Below are 22,983 nucleotides of genomic sequence, written 5' to 3'. Positions count from 1 at the left end.
GATAGATTAAGAATAAAATTCAGAATTAAAGGAAAGTCAGTTTATTAACTGAACGGTGTTTTCCTTGTGCTATAAACCAGGTGCAAAAACAGTAAACTAATGAGGAAATCGCCACAGGGATGAGCTATCATTTAATTTATTCTCTACTGAGTAAAATTCTAGAATATTAAGACACCAAGAATTTACCAGATGTTCAAATTGATCGTTTTGAAGTATTCACCAAAAAGCTATACAGCCGACAGAGCGCTTTCTGTACTGTGGCCTTGAGGTGAGTTTTATTAACTGTATACTTGCATCTCGTATAATCTTAAAGTCACTAAATAAATACCATTTTTTAGCTGTGAATTATGGAATAGATGAGGAGAAATATCCAGAAATGATTCAAGCCTAGGCTTTAAGTTGTGTGCCCGAAAGATAAATCATTGCGTTATATGGACTCTTCATTTTATTATCTCTTACCGAAAACATTTCGCTGCCATTTGGCAACCCTTAACAGTTTTTTTTTTTCGAAGGCATTTGCTGTTGAAGAACAGCGTCCAATATTGTAATTAATCCACAAGCTGGACGAAGGAAGATAAAGTCGTGTCACAACAGTCACAACGACATCTCACCAAAAAGGCGATAAGTCTAGACAACACCGTTAAAATACTCAATGTTAGGTAATCTAAAGTCGTTCTTCTAAGTAAAAAGTCTCCCGATTCGAGGCAATCTTCACTTAATGAAACTTTTTTAACTTATACACACACACTCTCAGCGACATTTCAATGTTTATTAAGTTTTTTTCTTACTTAGTGAATAGAAACTGCCCGTTATTAAAATTAGTTGCTCTCCAGGAGACAGTCTCTTAATCATTTATAACGCTGTATTATTTCCAAAGCAAACAAAAACATTAATTTGCAATTTATCGCCCCCAAAAACCAAGAAAAGCTGAGTTTCTACTAAACTTAAATATAAGCTTGCTCGCAATTTATAAAGTTTAATATAATTTAAGGTGTTTCTCACTCTTGCTGTCTTTTTTTAAAAATCCCACAGCGCTTTGAAATGCTGACAAAATAATTTGATAAAAAACGCGAACTATATAGACACAAAGATGTTCTTGCTTCGTTTAAAAGACTTCATAACTTAATTCACCCGGCAGTCTTTCTGTATAGATTTACATATCAAACATCCGTGAAAGCCGAGCTGGGAAACTCACAGCAGGTGTAGATAGCCTGCATGACCGGCGTAAGGGTAATCTTTTGAGTCACTGACAGCGACGTTTCTTTCTTTGGTGCGTATTATCGGCTTTTAGTCCAAAACACCGATTCATAAATGTTAAAACGAGAACTTTACTTTCGAACGAGTGATAGCGCGCGAAACAAAAGAACATTAACTTCCGGGTACGTAAATTGAAAATAATAATAATAATAATAATAATGATAATAATAATAATAATAATAATAATAATAATAATAATAATAATAATAATAATAATAATAATAATAATAATAAAACAGGAGGCTCCACTCACTAGTGGATCTTAAAGAGATTTTTAATTCTGATCGAGTAAGCGAAACGGTTTCAAAGAAACCGACGTCAAGCGAATTGGGAATACAAATGAGTGTAGAAAATCCGGCCGGGTGGAAGTTAATTTTGTTTTTAAGCTAGTGATCGGGATAAATGACTTAACCAGTGTTAATTTAACTGCACATTATCTACTCTGGCTACAAGCAAAGGTCTGTGAAAGCAGGTTTAAACAAAATTTTCTCCTGGAGAACCCTTATTCTTTCTTGTATTAGATTCAGTTCTGAATCCTAACTCATTCTCCTTGAAAGAACAGTTCATCGATATGGTTGGTCATGAACATAAACGACGCCTTACAATCCAAATACTGATATCAGTAACCGTTGCTCTTCTGGAATGGATTCATGCTATTAATGCGACAACTGCCGATCAAAACCAGAGAGAAGCTATGTTCTACAGTGTAAAATCAGCATCGCTTATCGGCAAAGTAACCATGACCAGGCTAGTAAGGGACGAGGTGGAATGTGCGACTTTGTGCTACCGACAGTATCCACACAACTGCCTTTCATTCAACTTTGGTGGTATTTCTATCGATGACACGCACATCTGCGAACTCAGCAATTCTGAAAGGGCTCTGGAGCCGCAAAGGATGCAGAGGAGGAAAGGGTTTGATTATTATGGCATGCAAAAGGTGGTAAGTGAATTTTTTGAGGAAGGGGAAAGAGTGGGTATAAATTCGAAACACGTGAGGCAGTGTTTTATCACATTTCCAAACACCCTTATTAAATCTTACCCAAATCATCTTCTCAAAACAAAATGATCAGGGATTGAGGTCACTCACTCAGAGTCCCTCCAACCACTGTCGGGGATAGTTAAAGGGTCTGATCATGACTTGCGTTGTGGGGACAAGTATGGTTTATCTTTAGAACTGGCGAATGAAATATATGAGAAAACGAAAAAGGAAAGAAGACCCTGTTTTGAGGATTATGTAAATGTAACCAACACGGATCAGAAGAAATTTTAACCATGTCAACCTGATGATGCAACAAGGACCTGGAGAAATATAAAGGGATATAAAATTACAAACAATACAAATTCAGAATAATAGGAGATTAAACGGATTAAACACTTCTATCCTCGTTCCAGTATCTCTCGAGGTATTTTCCGTGTCTGGCATTTCCATGCGGTAACGGAGGATCGTGTGTGCATGGTCCAGTCCTTGAAACGTTCGCCTGTAGCTGTCTGCTGGAAATAAGGGTGCTGCCTTACATTGACAACAAGTGCAGCGTCGGTAAGTTCCTATTTTGATTTTATTTTCAACCTAAGAAGAGAAAGTTGTTTACATTTTCTCGTCGGGTTGCTTGTGTCGACTTGTGAACGGACACTCCCGCTTTAAATCTGACGTCATCAAGCCTGTTGCCGCGAAAAACATAGATAGTAGTCCTCCCCAAGAGAATATTCTGTTGGTTCTCCCTTATTCATTTAAGAATAAATATCAACGCTAAAAGTACATGACGTTTCGGCCACGACATGTCACCATTATCAAATGCAAATTTTACATGGTACAGAACGATATTTATAGAAAAGCCAAAGTGTGAAACTAAATTACAATAAATGAGGCATGGAAAAAAGAAAAATTTGCATAACTAAGTAAACAGTTTCGCTGGAATGGAGTCCTTTTGAGTGTTCAGGGATGGGGACTCCATTCCAGCGAAACTGTGTACTTAGTTATGCATATTTTTCTGTTTTCCACGCCTCATTTATTGTAATTTGGTTTCACACTTTCTTTTCTATAAATATCGTTCTGTACCATGTAAAATTTGCATTTGATAATGGTGACATACCGTCGCCGAAACGTCATGTACCCACATTCAACAACTAAAATAATATCTTTTTACGCTTTTGTAATTCATAAAGGTAACAAAAATTGAAACTTAGTTTATTTGCTATGTTTCTTTCGACTTCCCCCACGTGAGTTGAGGAACGAAGAGACGGCTGGCATGTTGTGCTATGTTTCTTTGAACTCTCCCGCCAACAAGACCCTTAACCTTTCTTTTTACTTTGCCGATTCTCAATTGTTTACTAGCATAAATAATCCTGGATGCTTTCATAAATTGCTAGTTACGGTACGCAAACAAATAAATGAATTAGAGAACATGTCCAACTTTGTCTATGAAAACCTATCCATAAGTGACGATATTAATTTAAGTGTTTTTTAACTTGTGCTTTATCGATCGCAGATCATTCTCTTATCGGAATGGGCTCTCCAGTGAAAAACGTTTTCTACTCAAAAGTGGGTAAAAAGCAATTGAACTACTATGAGGCTGAGCGTCTTTGTAATATCCTTGGAGCCACTTTGGCTTCCCTTGAGCAGCTGACAGTTGCTTTCGAAGCTGGTCTCTACAGATGCGAGTAAGTCCATAGAGCAGTTTTCATTTGAGTGTCGTAAAACCAAAAACCAAAGTAATCACTCTGACCAATCACAAAAAAGAATCCAGTAAACCAATCAAAACTCGAAGCAAATACATGCAGCTGGCGCGAAGCGCGGGAAAGCATGCATGAGCGAGTCACGATTGGTTTTGGTTTTACTTCTGAGTGGTTGGAAAATGGCGCGAGATTTTTAAACCAATCACTAAGCGTTGTAATGCAAACCAAAGCAATCACAAACTACTTTCGATACTCAAGCGAAAACCGCTCTACTAAAGGAGACCAAGTTATGGCATTTATCTCACCAGACTTAACAGACGTCGACGTTTCTTTGTCGGTTGTCAGAGACACGGGAATCACATTGTTTTAAACCAGAAAGATTCAGAGCTAGTGTTACTTTCAAGAAACCATTATCTGCACAGCTACCTTATCAGTACTATTTGCCTGTATTTTATTGCTTGTTATGCGACTTGTACACTTTCTTCTAGAGAAATGAGGAACAGCTTAGGAACAACCACAACACCAACAACAGCAACTCCGTAATGCCCAAAACGACAACTGCTACAACGACTACGACGTAAAAACAACAACAACAACAAGCTTTAACTAATCCAAAACATCGACGATAGTCATACAAGCGCAAAAAGGGCCTTCTTCTAGTTCTACTTCTTACAGTCATGCTATAATAAAAAAAATATAAAAATAATTCTGTGATCAACCGGCTTCTTTCTTTTAATTTATTTTCAGGTATGCCTGGCTTGTAGATGCTACTGTTCGTTATCCAATGCAAACAGTCAACCCAAACTGCGGAAATATGATCGGAGTCGTAGGATCTGACGCTAAACGGAATAAAGAAACTGGACAATATGACGCATGGTGCTATAAGGGTTAAAAGCACAGTCGTGCAGTTAAAGGGACTGTGTCACAGATTTTAGCCATGGATTTTAAGCATGGGAAATGACCAAAAAATCAGTGAAATACAAAAAAAAAAACGGTTAAAACAATGAAGGAACATTTAAATAACACAGCAAATACAAAAGAAGGTACGGATGTCTAAAAGTGGAGGAGATTCAAACGGATTGGGATATGGGTGTTGAAATACTGTTGGGCTGAACAGTTTTCAAAGTTAATCCTGTTTGCTTGTAACTTTACATTATATCACCCAGGAGACACATTTGGTTGAAATGAAACTGTGGTTTTTGTCTTTTAGATCCATAAAACTAATTTCTTTGCAGTCATTAAGTTTCATAGCGAGTATTTTGCAAAATTTATTATAATAAACTTAACTCAGCCGTGACACAGTCCCTTAAACTTCGTACTTATACCAGTGAGCGCGGTGTCTGACATTTACAGACTGCAGATTGCAGACTTGAAGATTTCCACTCCGGTTGGCCTGAATAGCGCTTCGGTTAACCTAAATACGCGCGGGGATGACCAGCTTGTATAACAAACGATTGCAAGAGATCGCAATTTTCATGTTTAAAGTGAAACATAGATTACTACCTAGCAACGTAGTAGAGCTTTTTCCTAGATCACCCTCGAGCTATAGCTTAAGGAACTCAGATTTTTACGTACCAAGAGTAAGAACTCTCAAGTACGGGAAACATTGCCTTCGTTTCCTTGGGCCATTGATGTGGTCGAAATTAGACAATAGGGACAAAAACGAAACGTCCTTGCAGCGATTCAAGGCGAACATCAGGGGAAGGGACCTCAGTGGACTTTTCGGAGGAGACACATGCAAAGGGTGTCACCTTTGCAACTCTTGAGCCGAAAACACCCTATAAGTATTAAATATAGGTTTGATGTTCCGTATTTTAAAGTAGTATCTTAATTGTAGGAATTAGATGTAAATACAAAGAGTGTTAAAAAAAAATTATAATTTAATGTAAATAGACCAGGATCGTTTTTATACTTATATTATATTTTAATTTAAACAGTGTCCCCGATTAGTAAGCTTAAGGCTAGCTAGAAGACCAGACACTTAAATAAAGTTCTTATTATTATTATTATTATTATTATTATTATTATTATTATTATTATTATTATTATTATTATTATTATTATTATTTGCACTCTGCCCTGGTTGGCATGGTTAGTATAGGTAATCATACGGTTTTTCTCGTTCAATTTGGAATTAATTTGCACGAGTGAGTTTTTCAAAAGAGCTGAAATTGCACGAGCCGCTTCGGCATGATCACTTGACAGCTGTCAATTGATCATGTTAACGTTAGAAAATTTCATGTGTCTTTCAGGAAAACATGATCCAAACTATTTGTGTGTAGTTTGCACTGGTGTTACACTTTTTGCACTGATGTTACAGCTGAACTGTACTGCAATCAGAATCGAGTTATTCTTTCATGTATATTATTAGCATAGTAAATAACACTCCGGTTAGCTCTCAACGATAGTAGTGGTAACACGATATATGCTTTTAGTCTGCAGTCTGCAGTGTGCAAATGTCAGACAACGGTAAAATGCAGGCTGATTTCTTTTAAAGCAGAAGTTGCAAATATTTTGAATTTTTTGAAAGAAACCCTTGCACAAAATATATACACTACAAATAACGTAAAAATAAGCATTTATTGTAGTGATAACCTTGAACTAAGAGAGCAACAATAAGAAACCTAATTTATTCCTTTAAAACATGAATGTCTGATTGTCTGAGTGGAGTTTCTACTAGAAAATAATTAAGTCGTATGACGTTTTCTAAATTTAATATTTCAGATTTAGTAGAAATAAACACACACACTATTAGAAGAAATTCCTTACTCGGGGAATAATTTATCAGTTAGTTGTATGCTTTGAAGAAAATTTGGACATGCAAATAAAACATGCGGTTGTTGTAATGATTGTTGTTGTTAATGAAATCAAAACGAGTGATAATAAAGTAATAAAGACATTAAATTCACCCCCCCCCCCCCCCCCCTTCCCTTTCCAGACCGAGTACATGTAACTACTTCAATAACAATCTTTATTATTCATTCAAAATATTTCTTTGTTTCTGATTGGCTTTCAATTCCCGGCCAAATTTGGAAGACGCTTCTATTATTGGACGAATGACGTAATCAATCGTCCAATAATTGAATAATTATTGGACGATTGACGTCACGCAACAACGGCTTTGTACAGAGCTCAGCCGAAGGCGAAAATGGTCGCTAAATTTCAACATTGCGACGAAAAAATGTCCAAAATATTAGATGATAAAGATAGCAAAAACATCAAAAAAGCTTCGAAGGGAAGTCACATGATTTTTAAAGCTTATCTTCAGGAGAGAAACATCAAAAAACCAGCGCTTCCGGACGAATTGGCCACTGTACATGTTAACGAAAATTCTACGCCAAAGTTAGTAGCCAATTTAATTCATTTTGGGTTTTTGGAGCTCTCGGAAATATTTTGAATGAATAATAAAACAATTATTGAATTCGGCTTTCGTATGATATGAAGAATTTTGCAGATCTCGGAGAGATAACACCCTCCTCGATCTGCATAATTTTTCATATCATACTTAGCCTCATCCAATAATTGCTTAATATACTTATATGTGGCCTAAAATTAAGAAGACAATTTGTCTATACAGCTACAATTTGTGCGCTGCATGTATGCGTTAGAGCTGATAAAATAAGTTTGAAAATAAACTTCTTCCGGATCAGTCAGAAATCTCAAAAGAACGAGGCTTGTGAAGCTGTTTCTTTAAATAGGAGGAACTCCGGGCATGTCACAAGTTCCTCGTGGTTTTTTCCTAGATTTGTAGGGCAATATGACCCTGATTGAAGCGTTTGAGTAGATAAGGATACTTTGGCGACAAGGATAAGGATACTTTGTTCACCACTAAATTTTTCTTCGCGCGCACATACATGTTTTAAGAACATCAAATTTCCGCGGGGCAACTATCAGCCGATAGTTCCTCGACAGAAACACTATTGTTAAAATAGAAAACAGTGGGAGAACCAATCAGATTCTCGGATTTCCAATAGAACACAGCTGAGTTTCTACTAATACAAAATAAACTCTTCCAACCAAAAAATTAAAGTGTGTGAGAAATAACTTTGAAAATGGGGCAAAGATGGCACAAAACGCGGTCTTTGCCTGACATTTGGGAGACTGGACGAGAGCCAAATACCTGCAGTAAACTTATTCCTTGTCACTAATTGCTTTTCCTTTGGTATCTTAGGCATAGAACCGGCTTGTTCACTGAAAATCGCTCTCTCTCTCTCTTCGGCCCAATCAAAACCTATCCCCATGCAATCAGCTTTCTTCAGGCATTGACAAACAAATTGTCTTGATATCTCAAAGTTGCTTTTTGAAAAGATAAAGTAAAGGTTAGACTTTCAATAAAGTCCTTCGTCTCGTTTATTATGGCAAGTCTAACTTGAAGTAAAGGTTTGTTGAATGAGTTTTTGACGATTTCAAAGACTAAGGACGAAGAGGTAATTTTCCTGATGTTTTATATGAAATATTTCAGTTTTTGTCACCTTTGAAACGTAAGTTGTGTAAAAGAACAAATATTCCAAATCTCAGATATGGCTGGTACCTGCTAACGGAAATGCGTCAAGAAAAAAACCTTCTTCTGCTCGAAGACAATAAAACCACAGTCGAATTAATAATGAAAATACATATTCAACTGTATTGTTGTGTTGCAAAAATACCACTTCGAAAAGTTTTCTTTCCTGAAAAGATATATTAATATGATTCTATGCGGCAGTAGAAAGGATTCTATTTACAATTGACACCTGTCTCTCAAATCTTTTAAGCCTCTTTTTTTTTAATTAGATACTTTAATCTAGCGAGCTTTAGTGAGGGTGCAATGAAAGAAGGTAGCCTTCTTCAACACCGACACAAATAATTAAAACTGACAACAAACTTGTTGGAAATATGCTAGCAGAGTTCTTGGTAGAGATGACAAAAAATAATATTCGAACAAAGAATGTAGTACTTGCCGACTTGTGCCCACACATTCGATTGACAAACAATTAAAGAAAAACATCTGGGACTGTGGAATAAGGCATCCCTTTTAATTGTATTTGAAGGAGCGCAAAGCTTGAAGCTTAAACGGTATTTGAGTTTTGTTGTGTTTTTCTTTTCTTTTGAAACAATATGGAATATAAAATAACCGCCTGGCAACTGGCCATCCGTTGTATCGACTACCCTGCCAGGATCTTACGCAATGCAAGTACAGTAAAAAACCCTCGTATATTTTGGGTTCCAGGCTGATGTGTTTCTTCTATATCATTTGCTTGGTGAAAAATCAGCCTGAAGATTTTCTTTAATTAAGGGGGTTTAAAAATTGGCTTAGAAATAATATACTGTATACATTACTGAGAGGTGTTTTATTAAATGAAGCCATGAAACTGGCATGTACTTGACATTAAGAATAAGAATAATAAGAAACATATGGAAACATTTTTTTTACATTTAAAGACATATTGGTTTTTTTCTTTTTGATTTATCAAGCTGACTTAGTTGTTATATATATGGTGCTTTATTGGCTAAATTCAGCCTGAAGGTTCTTAATCCACTTGTTCTTATATGCAGGTGTTTACAATAAATAAATAAATATATTACCTTTATTTTGACAAGGTGAGGGTTAAAGCTTGTGGGATCGTGTTTTCTCAATCGAATTGGTTTTGGAAGTGAGTTAAAGCAAGGGATTAGTAAGTTTTAAATAACTACCATTAAAACTGAAGCCGCCTTTAGCAAGAGTATCATACAGTAGTCGAAGTTCGCGTCCACTGTTGTTTTTCTGTCAACTTTCGAACCAGTGACAACCTGTTAAAATAATGTTTCGCATTTAGAACACAAATGATAAATCTTGCCTTCACTACAGAAATGTTATATTTCAAAGCCATCGTCTTTTTGGCGACCTGGCTTATAGTTTACCCGTTTCATGGTTTGTGTCAACATTTAGTAATGCGAGACAGTACATTCTACAAACTGGAGGCCAAAGCCTTAGCTGGAAATGTGATAGCAACAATTGAAGGTAATGACCACATTGATTGTTCCTTCCTTTGCTTGGAACATGGCCCGTCTGCTTGCCTGTCTTTTAACGTTGGCAGAGACAACAACAACGGTTATTACACCTGTGAGCTAAGCAACTCTGAAAGACATCTGGAGCCACTTGGAATACAGGAGAGGCCAGGTTATGACTACTATGGCATGACCACTGAGGTATGTTTATTTTTTTCCTTTGGTTGTCAACTCCACGATACTGAGAGAAAATCAAAGTCAAATAATGTTGTTCTGCGATGTGGTTGAAGGGAAATATGGCTTGCTACTTAAGTCAGCCTGAGTAGAATCTTCGCCCTAACACTGCTTAAATGCGATAGGTATCTAGTGAGTTTTCCTTTTGAATAAATTGGCGAGTAGGAAAAATGTTGTAATGGAACTTTCTCTAACTGAAATTTAAATGAAACTGGGGCACTACACAGGTGGACGTATCTTTTTTTTTTTCATTTTGGAGTACCTTTTTCCATTCCACACATGCATCAGTACCAGCCTACCAACGAGAAGTATAAGAAAAGAACTGATTTTTTTGTGTCAAAATGTTGCAGCTAATTCTGTAAAATATTCTGCACATAAAAGCATCATTATTTTGTCGACGATTTTGTTTGTTGGCTCAAAATAATAATACGATTATGTTTCACGTATCGAAATGTCACTCAACGGAAACTGCTACTATAGGTAGTCTCAGAATTATTTTTAAAATGTGATAATCTATATTAGGTGGTTTGAATTCATTCTGTGTTGCTGTGTATATCGAACAGAGGTTGCTTGTATATATATATATATATATATATATATATATATTTTTCCATTTATTTATAGCGTATGCACCCTTTTCCACTCTAAAAATCTCTCTCCCCTCATTTCCATCTCCCACTCTCTTCTCTCACAAAACAACTCCTAAATCTTTCCTTCCTCCTCTTCCTCTTCTAACTTATCCTTTCCTGCCTTTGGGCTATTTTCCTCTGCTCTTTTTCCCCCTCTTGCTTTATTTTTCCTTCTCCTCTCCTTCCTCCTCTTCCCGGAGGGCATTCCTTTATTTTTTCCTTCTCTCCTCTCCTTTTTATTTTCCCCTTCTCTTTTCCTTCTCTTCACCCCTCTGTGCTTTCCCGCATCTCTCTTCCATCTCCTCTTCTTCCCTTCCTGCCCTCTCATCTCACAAGCCTTTTGGGAGTTTTCCTTTCGCCTCTGGGGAGAGCCAACACTTCCATCCGTTCATTATCTTGCTTAGGTTGCCTAGCCTTTTATAAGGAGGGCACTGTATACATTTTATTTTTTTTTTTTTTTTTTTTTTTTTTTTTTTTTTTTTTTTTTTTTTTTTTTTAAATATAAAAGCTTTTCGCCTTCTGGTTTATTAAGATATTTTGGATTTGTCCCGTATTGCACTGGTTGAATGCTGAAAATAATTTGGGAAATAATAGAAAAAATCGAAAAAAACGTCTCGTGCTCCGGGGGGGGCGGCTGGGGCTCGCACGGGCGGGGGGTGGGGGGGCGGGGGGCGGGCGGGCGCTCGCGGGGCGGGGGGGGCACTCGCCTCTGCTCTCGCCGCCCTCCCTCTTTGCCTCTCCTCCCGCGCCTCTCCTCCGGCTCCCCCGGGGGGCGGCCGGGTTGCTCTCCCTCCCCTCGCCGTGCGGCCTCCTCCCTCTCTCACTTCTTCACTTCTAAGGGGTGTGTTGTGCTATCCGTTTTCCTTCCTTTTTTGTGCGGTGGTGGGGGCTTCCCGCTCCGCGTTGGCAAAAATTCTCGTGAGAATTCTGTGCGTGCTGGGTTGTGGGGGAACGATTGGCCGGCATTACAGTTTTCTACCTTTCAATTATATTTCCTCACTGTTGTTTTTTTTGTTTTGTAGTTCCTTTTATTTTATTTTTTATTTTTTTTTATTTTATTTTATTTTATTTTATTTTTTTTCGCTTTTTGTTTTCTTTTTTCTATTATATGTATATTTGTCCATCATATTTTATATTTTTTTAGTAGATTTGGGCTGCTGTAAATAAATTGTTTCCTTTTTTATTTTTTGACATTATAATGGGGGCGGGCGTAAGTTACAGTCTTGACTGGAGTTGGTTAGACCGTAAAATATTATATATATATATATATATATATATATATATATATATATATATATATATATATATATATATATATATATATATATATATATATATAATATATATACTGGCTGAATGATTTGTTGTTGTTGTTTTTTTTTTCCAAGCTAGTTACCCTCCTTGTAAGCCCAGTAGGGTTTGTCAAGAGCCGCTGCTCCTTGTAATATATTTGAATTAGATTACTGTAAACAATGATCTAATGGGATAAACATACATCGATTGATTGATTGATTTTCAGCGTTCTGCCATTTCCCTTATTATTTTTTCTAACAATTAAAATATGTTTCTTTTTTTTTTAATTCACAGTCTCTATTCCGCCTTCTGCCATGTACAAGTAGTCCGTGTTATTATGGAGGAACTTGTATTCATGGTCCACGGTTGGGTGAATTTTCCTGTCAGTGCGGCATCGAAGTTTCAGTCTTACCATTCATCGACGATGTTTGCAATGTTGGTAAGCATATTGATGTCCAGTCTTTAAAATAATACAATAATCGAAAAGGACCAGAAAAAGTATTCCAATCTTTATATCATACACGGGCCTAACAATATATACGTATTACAGTGAGAACACGAAAAAGGGTGAACACTTTCATTATATACTTTGAAAAAAAGGAAGTAGAGGAAACAGTTGACAAATTATTCACGAAAAAAAACCTGCTGGTTCCATCTCTGTTCATGGGTTTATATTTCTTGCAGTTTGGACTATTATTCGATAGTTTTCTGCAGAAATGTTTATATACAACATAGAGGAAAGTGAGGGGAAAAATATGGGGGGGGGGAAATTTAAAAATTAAAAAAATAAAAAAAAAAAAAAAAAAAATAGAGGGCTTAACGGGATTCGAACCCGTGACCTCCGCGTTACCGGTGCGATGCTCTACCAACTGAGCTATTGAAGCCACACATTGGGAGCGAGGTGTTCAAAGTGTTCACGGTTTTTTGGTTCACACTGTTAATATAACGACGTCACATGACAATAATCCTACTTCATTATCTCTCACTGGAAGCTACTGGAGATAGAGCAAATAAAAAAATGCCGGAATTTGATTGACTGCCGAAAAGATAAGTTTTAAACGTATCTTCGTCAGGTTGCATTGTCAAAATCCAACATTGAAGTTTATAAAACTTTGAGATAAGCGGCTCGTTTGAAGGGATTAAGGTATTCTCTTTACCATTTCTGCCGGGAATTTTTTCTCGATATTTTTATTTTCATAGTGATTATCCTGTAGATTGGTATTTGTTAATAATTTTCGCGTCTTTTTCTAGATAGGAATGCCATGACGATTTTTAAACCTGTTGAAGGCGTATTTCATGCTAAAGTTGGCCAATATAAACTAAACTATTATGACGCTAAACGACTTTGTGAAATCCTCGGAGCAGCACTGGCCACATTCAACCAGCTGTATGCAGCCTGGAAGGCGGGTCACCAGCATTGCTCGTATGTTAAACTTAAATTCATGTCGTTTAATGTCTTTCTCCACTTTCTGGGAGAGGCTGGGTCTCAGTATTGGCAGTATGTTAGTCGATTAATTCTTTAGGATAGACAGAAAAAGAAAGGAGGAGGGATGGAGGAAAGAAGAAGAAATTGAAGTCTGTCTGTCTGTCTGTCTGTCTGTCTGTCTACCTACCTACCTACCTACCTACCTACCTACCTACCTACCTACCTACCTACCTACCTATCAACCAACCTATTAACCAAAAAACATGTGTTAAAATGTTAATTATTAATTACAATTGTTATTTTTTATATGGGAGTCCCAGTTCCCACACACGCGGGGTCAGGAACCTGTTTCTTATGGCAATATTTTCATTCTAAAACGATTCGCTTGAGAATCTCTTCTTACTTCTATGTAGGAATGCCTGGCTTGCAGATAGCACTGTCCGCTTTCCAATGCAAGAAGCAAAGTCTGGCTGTGGAAATAAAATTGGCATCGTAGGATCATCAAAACCAATGGCTAAAACCAGAAAGTACAACGCATGGTGTTATAAGGAGTAGCAAGTACTATCAAGTAAAACCGCCTGTGCTCAAACTCTCAACTGAAAAAACTTACTGATGGCGCGCTATTCCATGATGACGATTTTGAGCCACTTCATCTAAAGGAACACAAGACTACGATCAATATTTTTCAGATATATCAGAACCGTTTTCCATTTCTGCGGAATTTGCCTTGGTTTTTATCAGTTCTGCAAAGATCACAATTAAAACGGTTCGCCCCCGGCAACAGACCATCTTCGAGGATAAATATCAGTGCATATTTTCGCGCCAAATGGAAGTTATTGTTTATTAACGTTGATTTGGTTAGCTTTGATTAGTCTCAGTCTGCTTTCCCATGCCATCGAAGAGTCCTGGACGTGGAAATCACATTGGTATAAAATATGTGCTTGGTGCCATTAAGAGAGACAACCTGATGTAGAACCTTGCCTACAGCTGAACATGGCAAACTAGTCCACGATGAAAAATAGGCATCTTGATTTGTTTACTGCTTGGTTCAAATTGCGAACACTGACAAAGAAGACGGACCGCTCTTGGATGTTTAAATGATATGTTATACTGCTGCTCTCAAAACATATTATGTCAACAAAATAGCAATAACCTAATCATAAGTGTGCATCATTATTGTTTAGATCAGCTGATAAAGAGTCGCAGTATTATTTAAGTGCTAGAAAGTAATGAACAATAAACCATGTTTGAGGATGTGACTTTTTTAGAACAAAAAGGTGTGCTATCTGTAGCTGCTTTTTTTACAATAAGAATATCTTCTTAACATTTTTAGGGTTGAATTTGGTTATAATTGTTGCAGTTTAGATTTTAATGTTAAGTTATTAAGTACATAACTATGTTATCAACTTGCTTTATTTTTGTTTTGCTACGAAAGCCACTCACGATGATCGGTTTGCCATCTTGTTTGCTTTGGACGTTTTTAAGTCATAAATGGTTTACATCTACAGTGAAGCAGAGAGCAGGGATGGCGCAGTGATGAGAGCGATCGCCTACCACCAATGTGGCCCGGGTTCGATTTCCGGACTCGGCGTCAATTTACAAAAACCAACACTTCCAAATTCCAATTCGATCGGGAAAAAACGGTCCCACACGCTTATAGCTTTAATCCTTATTGTGTCTAAATAGATTATAAATAGATTATAAAGGCGTAGGTATAGGTAAGTACAAAACACAAATACAACTTTAAGTAAAGTTGAGGTATTGTTGTTATGTTCCGTTCTATTTACAATAACCTTTTTGTAGAAATATAGCATGATAAATTTTGCATTAACTGAAAAACTCGGAAAAAATTCCGAGTACCAGATGGGATTTGAACCCACATAGTCAAGACCCACATTTCACCCTTGCTCGCCACAGAGTCCCAGTAGCTCAGTGGTAGAGCATCCGTCCTAGAACACGGAGGGTCGTGGGTTCAAATCCCATCTGGTACTCGCAATTTTTTTCCGAGTTTTTCAGTTAATGCAACATTTATCATGCTATATTTCTACATAAAGAATAACCTTTTTACATCAATTAAGTTTTACGCTTGTACAAATGTTATATAAGGGACCAACCTTAAGAGACTTGTAAAGACTTTCGCCAGGAAATCCTAGCAAGGCTATGTTTTCCTCTGACGTCAACAGAGGAATGTTGGTTAGCGATTTTTATCTATAGACCTTTTAAGAAATAGAGAATGGCATTGATGGTAGAATCTACTGTAGTTATTGTACAATTCCATGGCCGCCACATTGGTGCCCCAAAGAGCGACACAAACATGGCGGCCACATACTAAACCTACAAAGCTATAAATTTGGACAACATTTTCGGATGTTTTTTTAATACAAACAAAAGGTTTGGGAAACATTGATGAAAACCACCATTATTTAATATTACGATGACAAGCTTAAAAAAATGCGGTTGGATCCAAGCTCTGTGTCCTACTTATCGTCCTTGAATATTTTAACAGAATTAGATCCTTTGGTATCAAGAAACAGCACCGTGTCTATTTCCGCTGGCTAAGTGGAGCTTTTCAAAACTTATCTCCCCGCGTTTTTAGAGCAATCCCCGCTACAGATCCAGGTTTCTGTACACCCGAAAAGCCTATCGTCACGATACTATGGCTTTCGTGGAAAAATCTTGAAGATAATTAAGAAGCATGCTATAGAGTACGAAGTAATTAAAACTGTGAAGTAATATCGTGTGCATCGATACAAGTCGCTTTCGCAATTTTCAGCTATTTCTCATTATGCAGGTGGAATCTTGAAACGCATGGCATTTTTTGGGCGCAATGGTAGTAAGGTTTTATCTTAGTTGTTTTTAAATATATAGAGTGTGTTCGTGGCGGCCATGTTGGCGTAGTGAAGCAATAAAAGATATTTGCATAAAAATGAATTTTTTTCCCAAAGAAAAATCATTCTATTGTTTCAATCCTCCAACATGGCCGCCATGAACACACTCTATACAGTGAATCTCCGATATAACGATATGCCAAGGGAGCAGTAAAATTATATCGTTATATCGAGGAATCGTTATATTAAAACTCCCGTTATAACGATATGGCCGTAAAATAACCGAAAATATCGTTATATCGGGGTAAACCTAGTCAAAGATACTGAAACTAAGATGACAAGGAGAAAAAGGGGGATAAAGTTGATAAAGAGGCTTAGAAAACAGTATCATTTTCGTATATAACCGTACAAAGCTGTTGACAGAAACGTTAGAGATTACTCGATTACTGTAAGGTTATTATGTTAAATTTAGTGTTTTGCTTAAATTGTGACTGAGTACTAATAATATCGTTGTATCGGGAAAGTTTTTCTGTTTGTTCCGTTATATCGGGAATATCGTTATATCGAAGATCGTTTTATCGGGGTTCAGTCCCATACATTTCACTGCAACGTTTGCCGGGATGTAGAATATTAATCGTTATATCGGGAATATCGTTATATCGAGGATCGTTAAACCGGGGCTCCACTGTACTAGTATTTCGGGGATGGATCATTTATTCCATTGCATTTATTTATTGCAGTTTGAATTCAAACGTGTGGTAAGAGAGATCCACCCTGAGTTGACTTTTTGGTAAACAGTACGTTACTTTGCCGGTACAATTAACAATTATTCATCGAATTGGAGGTGAAAAGTGGCGACACTGAGGTGAATAATTGTTTTAGCGGACCAAAACAATACTTTAAGTAACAAAAGCGACACGGGAAGCCATTTTGTTTCTCTTCAGCTGCTCGGAGGTGAATAGCAGAACGCACTATTCACTTGTACAGTATATGCTGAAGATAAAAATAACCTATTGGTCCTTATTATCTATATTCACAAGAGGCTTTTTTTTCAAAATTATTTCGAATTATTGTTAATAATTTTGGTAATTTTTACCGTCTAATTATCTTAATTAAGATTTGTTACTTTTTCATTCCCATGCGTTTTATCGCCATAATTTATCCCTAACAGAAAAGTATCAAACTTTACGCATCTTTAATGAACATGATTCGGCAAAAAATAATTAAGAGAACGAAAAACACAACCTTCCATCAGGGTAAATTGGTTCGGAAGAATTGGTGAAGAAGACATATATACCAGGAATTGTTTCGAACAAAAAATGGTAATATTAATGGATCACCGTTTTAGCTCCAGGGATAAGAAGATAAATATAAAGACAAATAATACCAAACAATTGCATTTAATTTGGCACAAGACGAGGCAAAGTGTGTTTTTGTGCTTTTTAATTATTAATTGTTCCCAAGAAAATGTTTAATGGTAAAAATAATGAAGCTCAACGTAAAAAAATTTGGCTGACTCTGGATTTCCTTCTCTTGATTGATTTTAAAGATTTTGAGTCATCAGTTGCAGGTAAGTGTAGAAAAGTGCCTTGTAGATAGTCATCTATTTATTATCTCTTCAAACAAATCTGGTAATCAAGTTCAAGATACCCTAAGTTTGTATGCACTCGCATTTTGTTATCCAGTTCACCATGGATCAGAATTAAGTTAGGCCAAGTAAAACAAAAAACAAACAAACAAACAAACAAAAAACAAATGTTTCTCGTGCTCGCCTGCTTCATTTTTTGGGCCGCTTCTCTTTTTTAATATTTGTTTTTGGGAAAGTTGGGACGAACAAAAACCAACCGGCGTTTATACGAACTCAGGCCAAAATTTTAAAGCCTCGGCACGCTAGGTCCGTACTTGAGAGGTGAGGATTTATTTTGCAAGTTCGCTTCTGGAGAATTTGACGATGGAGGAAATAAGAAATTCAACAAAAAAGCGCCCGCCCGCTCTCTTTTTTATAGAAATCCGGAGAAGAAACTTTTTTTTTACTTGGCTTTATTTAGTTAAGCTTTGCTTGTTTGAATGTAAAAAAATTAAACTGAAAGGACTAGATTTTTGCAAAATTTAGACATTTGAAAATGGCCAGCAAATTGAGTAAAATATTGAAATAATCACTCAATACAGCGAAAGAACATTTCATTAACACAGCAAATAAGGCACGGATGGACAAACATTCAATAATATTAAAACAGATTAAGATATGAGTGTTTGAAATACTGTTAGGCTGAACAGTTTTCAAAGTAAAATCTCATTTGTTTGAAACTTTTTTTTATTAATACGCCCGGTAAAGATAATTGTTTGTAATGAAGCCATGGTTTTGTCATTTTGGTCTATAGAAGTAATTTCTTCGCTAACGTTACTAAAGGGACAGTGTCACCATCATTTAGGGCTACTTGAAAATGCAATGGAGGTGTTGGTATTAATAAAAGCCACTAACAATGGCCTCACATTGGCCTCACATTGCTAAAATGTACTGTAATTATCATGAAAATTGTTTAAACGTGGTTTGGCTACGGATGGATATGGCAGTAGTGGTCTAAAACTTTGAAAACGTCTGGCAGATGTTTTTAAATTCGACAGTGCCTACTTGAAAAAAATCGCTTATAAACCATTAATTCCATTTATTTACACCTTTTAGAATATAGTATGCCATTCTTTGTTGTCCAAATAGTCGAGTTGGAAGAGGGGGTTCCCATGCACCCATATGATGTATTTTTCTAACTTACATTTTTATGATCCTCAAAAGGTCTAGTAAACGAATTTGTATGTTCCCATTTCCGAATGTTGTCCCAAGGTCTCGTTTTGGTGGCCTACATTTTAACGCTCATGGCGGCCATCTTGGCGGTCATCTTGGATTTTTGAAAAAGTTCTATAATTGACAATCACTTTTGAATTGGACATCAAAAGAGGCAAACAACCTTTATGTCATTAATTTTGCTATATTTAAGGAATTGCTAGGTTCCTGTCTTAAAATAAAGTCCCAGTACCAGGTTTTGATGGCTTTCATGGCGGCCATCTTGGCGGCCATCTTGGATTTTTGACAAAAGACCGTCACTTTCAAACTAAACATCAAACAGAGCTTTTATTTCTACGAAGAAACAATTGACAGTGTTATTTTCAGAGATTTAACTCCCTAATACAATAATAATAGTTTTAACTCGAGATACATGAAAAATGCTGATAATTTAGAGCGCAACCTGATAATTTTATTATAGTGAACACCAAAACGTATAAGAATTCCCGTGATTCTGCCCCTTTAATTGAAAAAAAAAAACGTAGCCGTGACATGGTCCCTTTCAACTAAAAGTTATTGTTTCCTTTGTAGCTAGAGCAAAAGTTCAACATGTTGTCTTTCAAGTCCATCGTGGTTTTCTCGAGTTGCCTCTTCACAGTGTTCCCATTCCTTGGCTTGAGTCAACTTTCAGGCATACACTACAGGACATTTTATAAACTGTCAGACAAGTTATTGGTTGGAAATGTTACAACAACGAGGAAAGTAAAGGATTACTTTGATTGTTCCTTCCTTTGCTTGGAACATGGCCCGTTCGCTTGCTTGTCTTTTAATTTCGGTAACACTGAAGATAACGGTTATTATACCTGTGAGCTGAGCAACTCTGAAAGATATCTGGAGCCTCGTAGTTTACAAGAGCGGCTGAGCTATGATTACTACGGCACGACTACTGAAGTAAGTTGTATTCTCAGTGATCTTAAAATGGAAAATCTATGACTTCTAGTCAAATTGCTACATTTTAGGGTGGCATACCGTAAAATATAATATGGTAAGTCAATCAAATTAATTCGAAATTCTTGTTTCGATATATGTGTTTTGCATATACCAAAAAAAAAAACGTCTGGCAAACGAAAACTGTCTTCTTCGTCGTTCTTGGGTCTTCGGTCCCTGTTTGGCGCATTTCTAAACGTCTGTATAAAGTTTTGCCTCTTTAGCAACATGTCAGTTCCGACGTCGAAATCGAACTCGAGAAAATAATATGCTTTATCGTTCGGCGGAAGAATTAGGAAGCTGTCAAGAACGCCGGGGAAAATTCGTGAATGGCTGTTTTCTTTAAGGCATGGGACACGATACAATATATACCATATATATCATACCGTACCATACGATACCATACCATACCTTACAATTTAACAACCACACATCATCATCATCATCATCATCATCATCATCATCATCATCATTATCATCATCATCATCATCATCATCATCATGATCGATTATTTCACCCAATATTTTTCTTATGGTTAAAATATGTTTATATTCCATAGTCTCTATTCCGCCTTTTGCCATGTGCCAGTAGCCCGTGTAATTATGGAGGAACTTGTATTCATGGTCCGCGGTTGGGTGAATTTTCCTGTCAGTGCGGCATCGAAAGTACAGTCTTACCATTCATCGACGATGTATGCAATGTTGGTAAGTATATATTAATTAAACTGTTTTTTTGTTGCTAAGAGATTTCCATAGACGTTCATTATTATTATAAGGTGGTGCAAACGAAGAAGATGGTAACATATTGACAGAGGTTCCTCGCTCGCCATGTTGTCCTGTACAGACCTTTCATGATACTGTGTTAAATAAACTTTCGAAATATGCTAGCTTGTCAGTTGTCAGTATGCATCATTGCAACCACGATATTTATTTTTGTCAAAAAAAATCTTATAAGAAACGATTTGGAAATACATGATACAAGAAATATAAATGATTAGAACCGATGTTTCGGTGCATCTTGCGCCATTATCAACTTCGCCTTTTCACAACCGCTTTTTTATCACTAATTATGTAACCTTGATAATGGCGCAAGATGCACCGAAACGTCGGTTCTTATCATTTATATTTCTTGTATCAAAAGAAAATCGATGTAGAAAATGACCGGAAGACAATTTTTCTTGATCATTTTTTCTAGGGCATTACATAACCATATTGGTACAGTTTTAAAGGTTTGTTGTAGAACGGATTGAAAATTGAAACTAAATTTTTACGTTCACCATTTATCTATTACAATTAATTGCTGCAGCTCTAATTTTTTTTATTTATAAATTCTTTGCAGACTTTGCAGGCCTGAAAATAGCCAATGCTGCTGTTCAAGGTGTTTTCCAGGCTCGCGGAAATCAAAAGTATGAGTTCAACTATTATGACGCTAAACGGCTCTGCGAAATCTTCCAAGCAACACTGGCAACATACGACCAGCTTTATGCAGCTTGGCAGGCCGGTCTTCAAATGTGCGCGTAAGTTACATTTATCAACAGACACGACTTTAAAATCGTGTTTTTGTACTATTTCCTGTACTTGGGGCTCGACGTATTTCATTTTCAGATCTAATGGGCCTTTTTACGTGGACCAGTCTTGTGGTACAAAAATTACCAGGTTAGATAGCAAACAACGCAATTAGACAGCCAAAGCAAAGAAACACCGTATTGGCAGGTTAAGTTCGCATTTTATTGCGGACGTTTTGTACCACGTGTTCGGTTAATAAAAATGACCTATTCATCTGCAATACGCTTAAGCTCAACTGTTTAAACTGTTTGTAAACACGCATGTACAAGTTTATCTAAAAAAAATGATCTACTTGCAAATCAGTGCAAAATTATTTGCTGCACATTAATTGAACGAAAACTTTGGTTTGGCATCCACTTACACCACCCTCCCCCCCCCCCCCCTTTCCTTCCTTCTTGTACCACGGTGGGAATATGAATTTGCATGTACGTCCAAGGGTTAAATATTGACCGGCAAACTTAACCGGCTTAACGTATGCTTATGCTAGTCAGAAAGGTAAAAACGTCAGAGGTGTGATTAATTATAAATTATTATTATTTATTTTCATGTATGTAGGGTTGGTTGGCTTGCTGATGGCACTGCCCGCTATCCAATGCACGAGAAAAAGCCTGCCTGTGGAAATGTAATTGGTATTGCCGGGTATACTACAAAGAGAGATAAAATAAACAGCAAGTTCAACGCTTGGTGTTACATAGAATAACAAACGGACGATTTTGACGGGGATGTGCCATGTAAAGCAGACACCGTTCTTGACTATAATATTATTAGATAATCACCCACTTTCACGTTTTATTCTACACTTAGTCGCTGCTAAGTTTGCTCAGAAATAACTAGGGGTAAAAATAATAAAAATATTTTAAGCATGCAAGAATCAATACCCCGCCCCCCCGGGAACCCCCCCCCCCCCCCAATTTCTTTTCCTTGCCCTACTTTTAACATTTTTATCGTTTAAACGAAAAACCCCCAAACCAAATTTCCTTTTCCCTTAAGAGTTCGAGTTACCGGGATTCAACTGTATATATATGTGTATTTAAAATTGGAAAAGTTTCGCATCGATTCATCTGTAAATTCGTATACTTCACATGGACTGAGCTCTATATGGACAGGATTCGTCACTGTAAAAGCACCTCAATTTGTAAGTGTGAACACTAACTTGATGTCAATTAGACTAACAATAAAGGTTAACAAGCAAGACAGCGTGTCTTGTTCGGAACTATCGTAGAGAAACGGCCTAAGTAAGGTAGTTAATAGAAGCATTGTCTTTCGTGTGAACTGTTGTTGGGGAGGGAATTCATTCAAACAATTTATCTATTTACTAGAATTAGTTGACATTACACTACCCCCGCT

At 36.8% G+C, this 22,983-nt stretch overlaps 2 protein-coding genes and 1 non-coding gene across 3 annotated transcripts; all 3 read left to right on the top strand.

Annotated features, from left to right (window-relative positions):
• Nucleotides 1-1,812: 1,812 nt before the first annotated feature.
• Nucleotides 1,813-5,460, top strand: LOC144654408 (uncharacterized). The gene is made up of 4 exons (XM_078514552.1): nucleotides 1,813-2,197; nucleotides 2,650-2,794; nucleotides 3,744-3,915; nucleotides 4,678-5,460. Exons 1-4 carry the CDS (start codon nucleotides 1,829-1,831, stop codon nucleotides 4,820-4,822), a joined length of 831 nt encoding a protein of 276 aa, XP_078370678.1. The 5' UTR covers nucleotides 1,813-1,828; the 3' UTR covers nucleotides 4,823-5,460.
• Nucleotides 5,461-9,837: 4,377 nt separating this feature from the next.
• LOC144654128 (aggrecan core protein-like) lies at nucleotides 9,838-22,383 on the top strand. The gene is made up of 8 exons (XM_078514227.1): nucleotides 9,838-10,095; nucleotides 12,345-12,489; nucleotides 13,302-13,473; nucleotides 13,890-14,027; nucleotides 19,788-20,034; nucleotides 20,631-20,775; nucleotides 21,410-21,587; nucleotides 22,192-22,383. Exons 1-8 carry the CDS (start codon nucleotides 9,838-9,840, stop codon nucleotides 22,334-22,336), a joined length of 1,428 nt encoding a protein of 475 aa, XP_078370353.1. The 3' UTR covers nucleotides 22,337-22,383.
• On the top strand, nucleotides 15,395-15,467 carry Trnal-uag (transfer RNA leucine (anticodon UAG)). The gene has a single exon. It is a non-coding gene; the product is annotated as a tRNA-Leu (tRNA).
• Nucleotides 22,384-22,983: the final 600 nt, after the last annotated feature.

Source organism: Oculina patagonica, chromosome 5 (assembly GCF_052425735.1).
Source record: "Oculina patagonica isolate OP01 chromosome 5, crgOcupat, whole genome shotgun sequence".
Classification (NCBI taxonomy): domain Eukaryota; kingdom Metazoa; phylum Cnidaria; class Anthozoa; order Scleractinia; family Oculinidae; genus Oculina; species Oculina patagonica.
Note: the sequence above shows the minus strand (reverse complement) of the source record. Positions and strands in the feature narration are given on the sequence as shown.

Coding starts and splice junctions, on each gene's coding strand:
- LOC144654408 (XM_078514552.1), top strand. CDS start 1,829: ATGGTTGGTCATGAACATAAACGACGCCTTACAATCCAAATACTGATA. Junction 2,198..2,649: donor ATTATGGCATGCAAAAGGTG/GTAAGTGAATTT, acceptor TCCTCGTTCCAG/TATCTCTCGAGGTATTTTCC. Junction 2,795..3,743: donor TGACAACAAGTGCAGCGTCG/GTAAGTTCCTAT, acceptor TATCGATCGCAG/ATCATTCTCTTATCGGAATG.
- LOC144654128 (XM_078514227.1), top strand. CDS start 9,838: ATGCGAGACAGTACATTCTACAAACTGGAGGCCAAAGCCTTAGCTGGA. Junction 12,490..13,301: donor CGACGATGTTTGCAATGTTG/GTAAGCATATTG, acceptor GTCTTTTTCTAG/ATAGGAATGCCATGACGATT. Junction 14,028..19,787: donor AACGCATGGTGTTATAAGGA/GTAGCAAGTACT, acceptor CATACACTACAG/GACATTTTATAAACTGTCAG.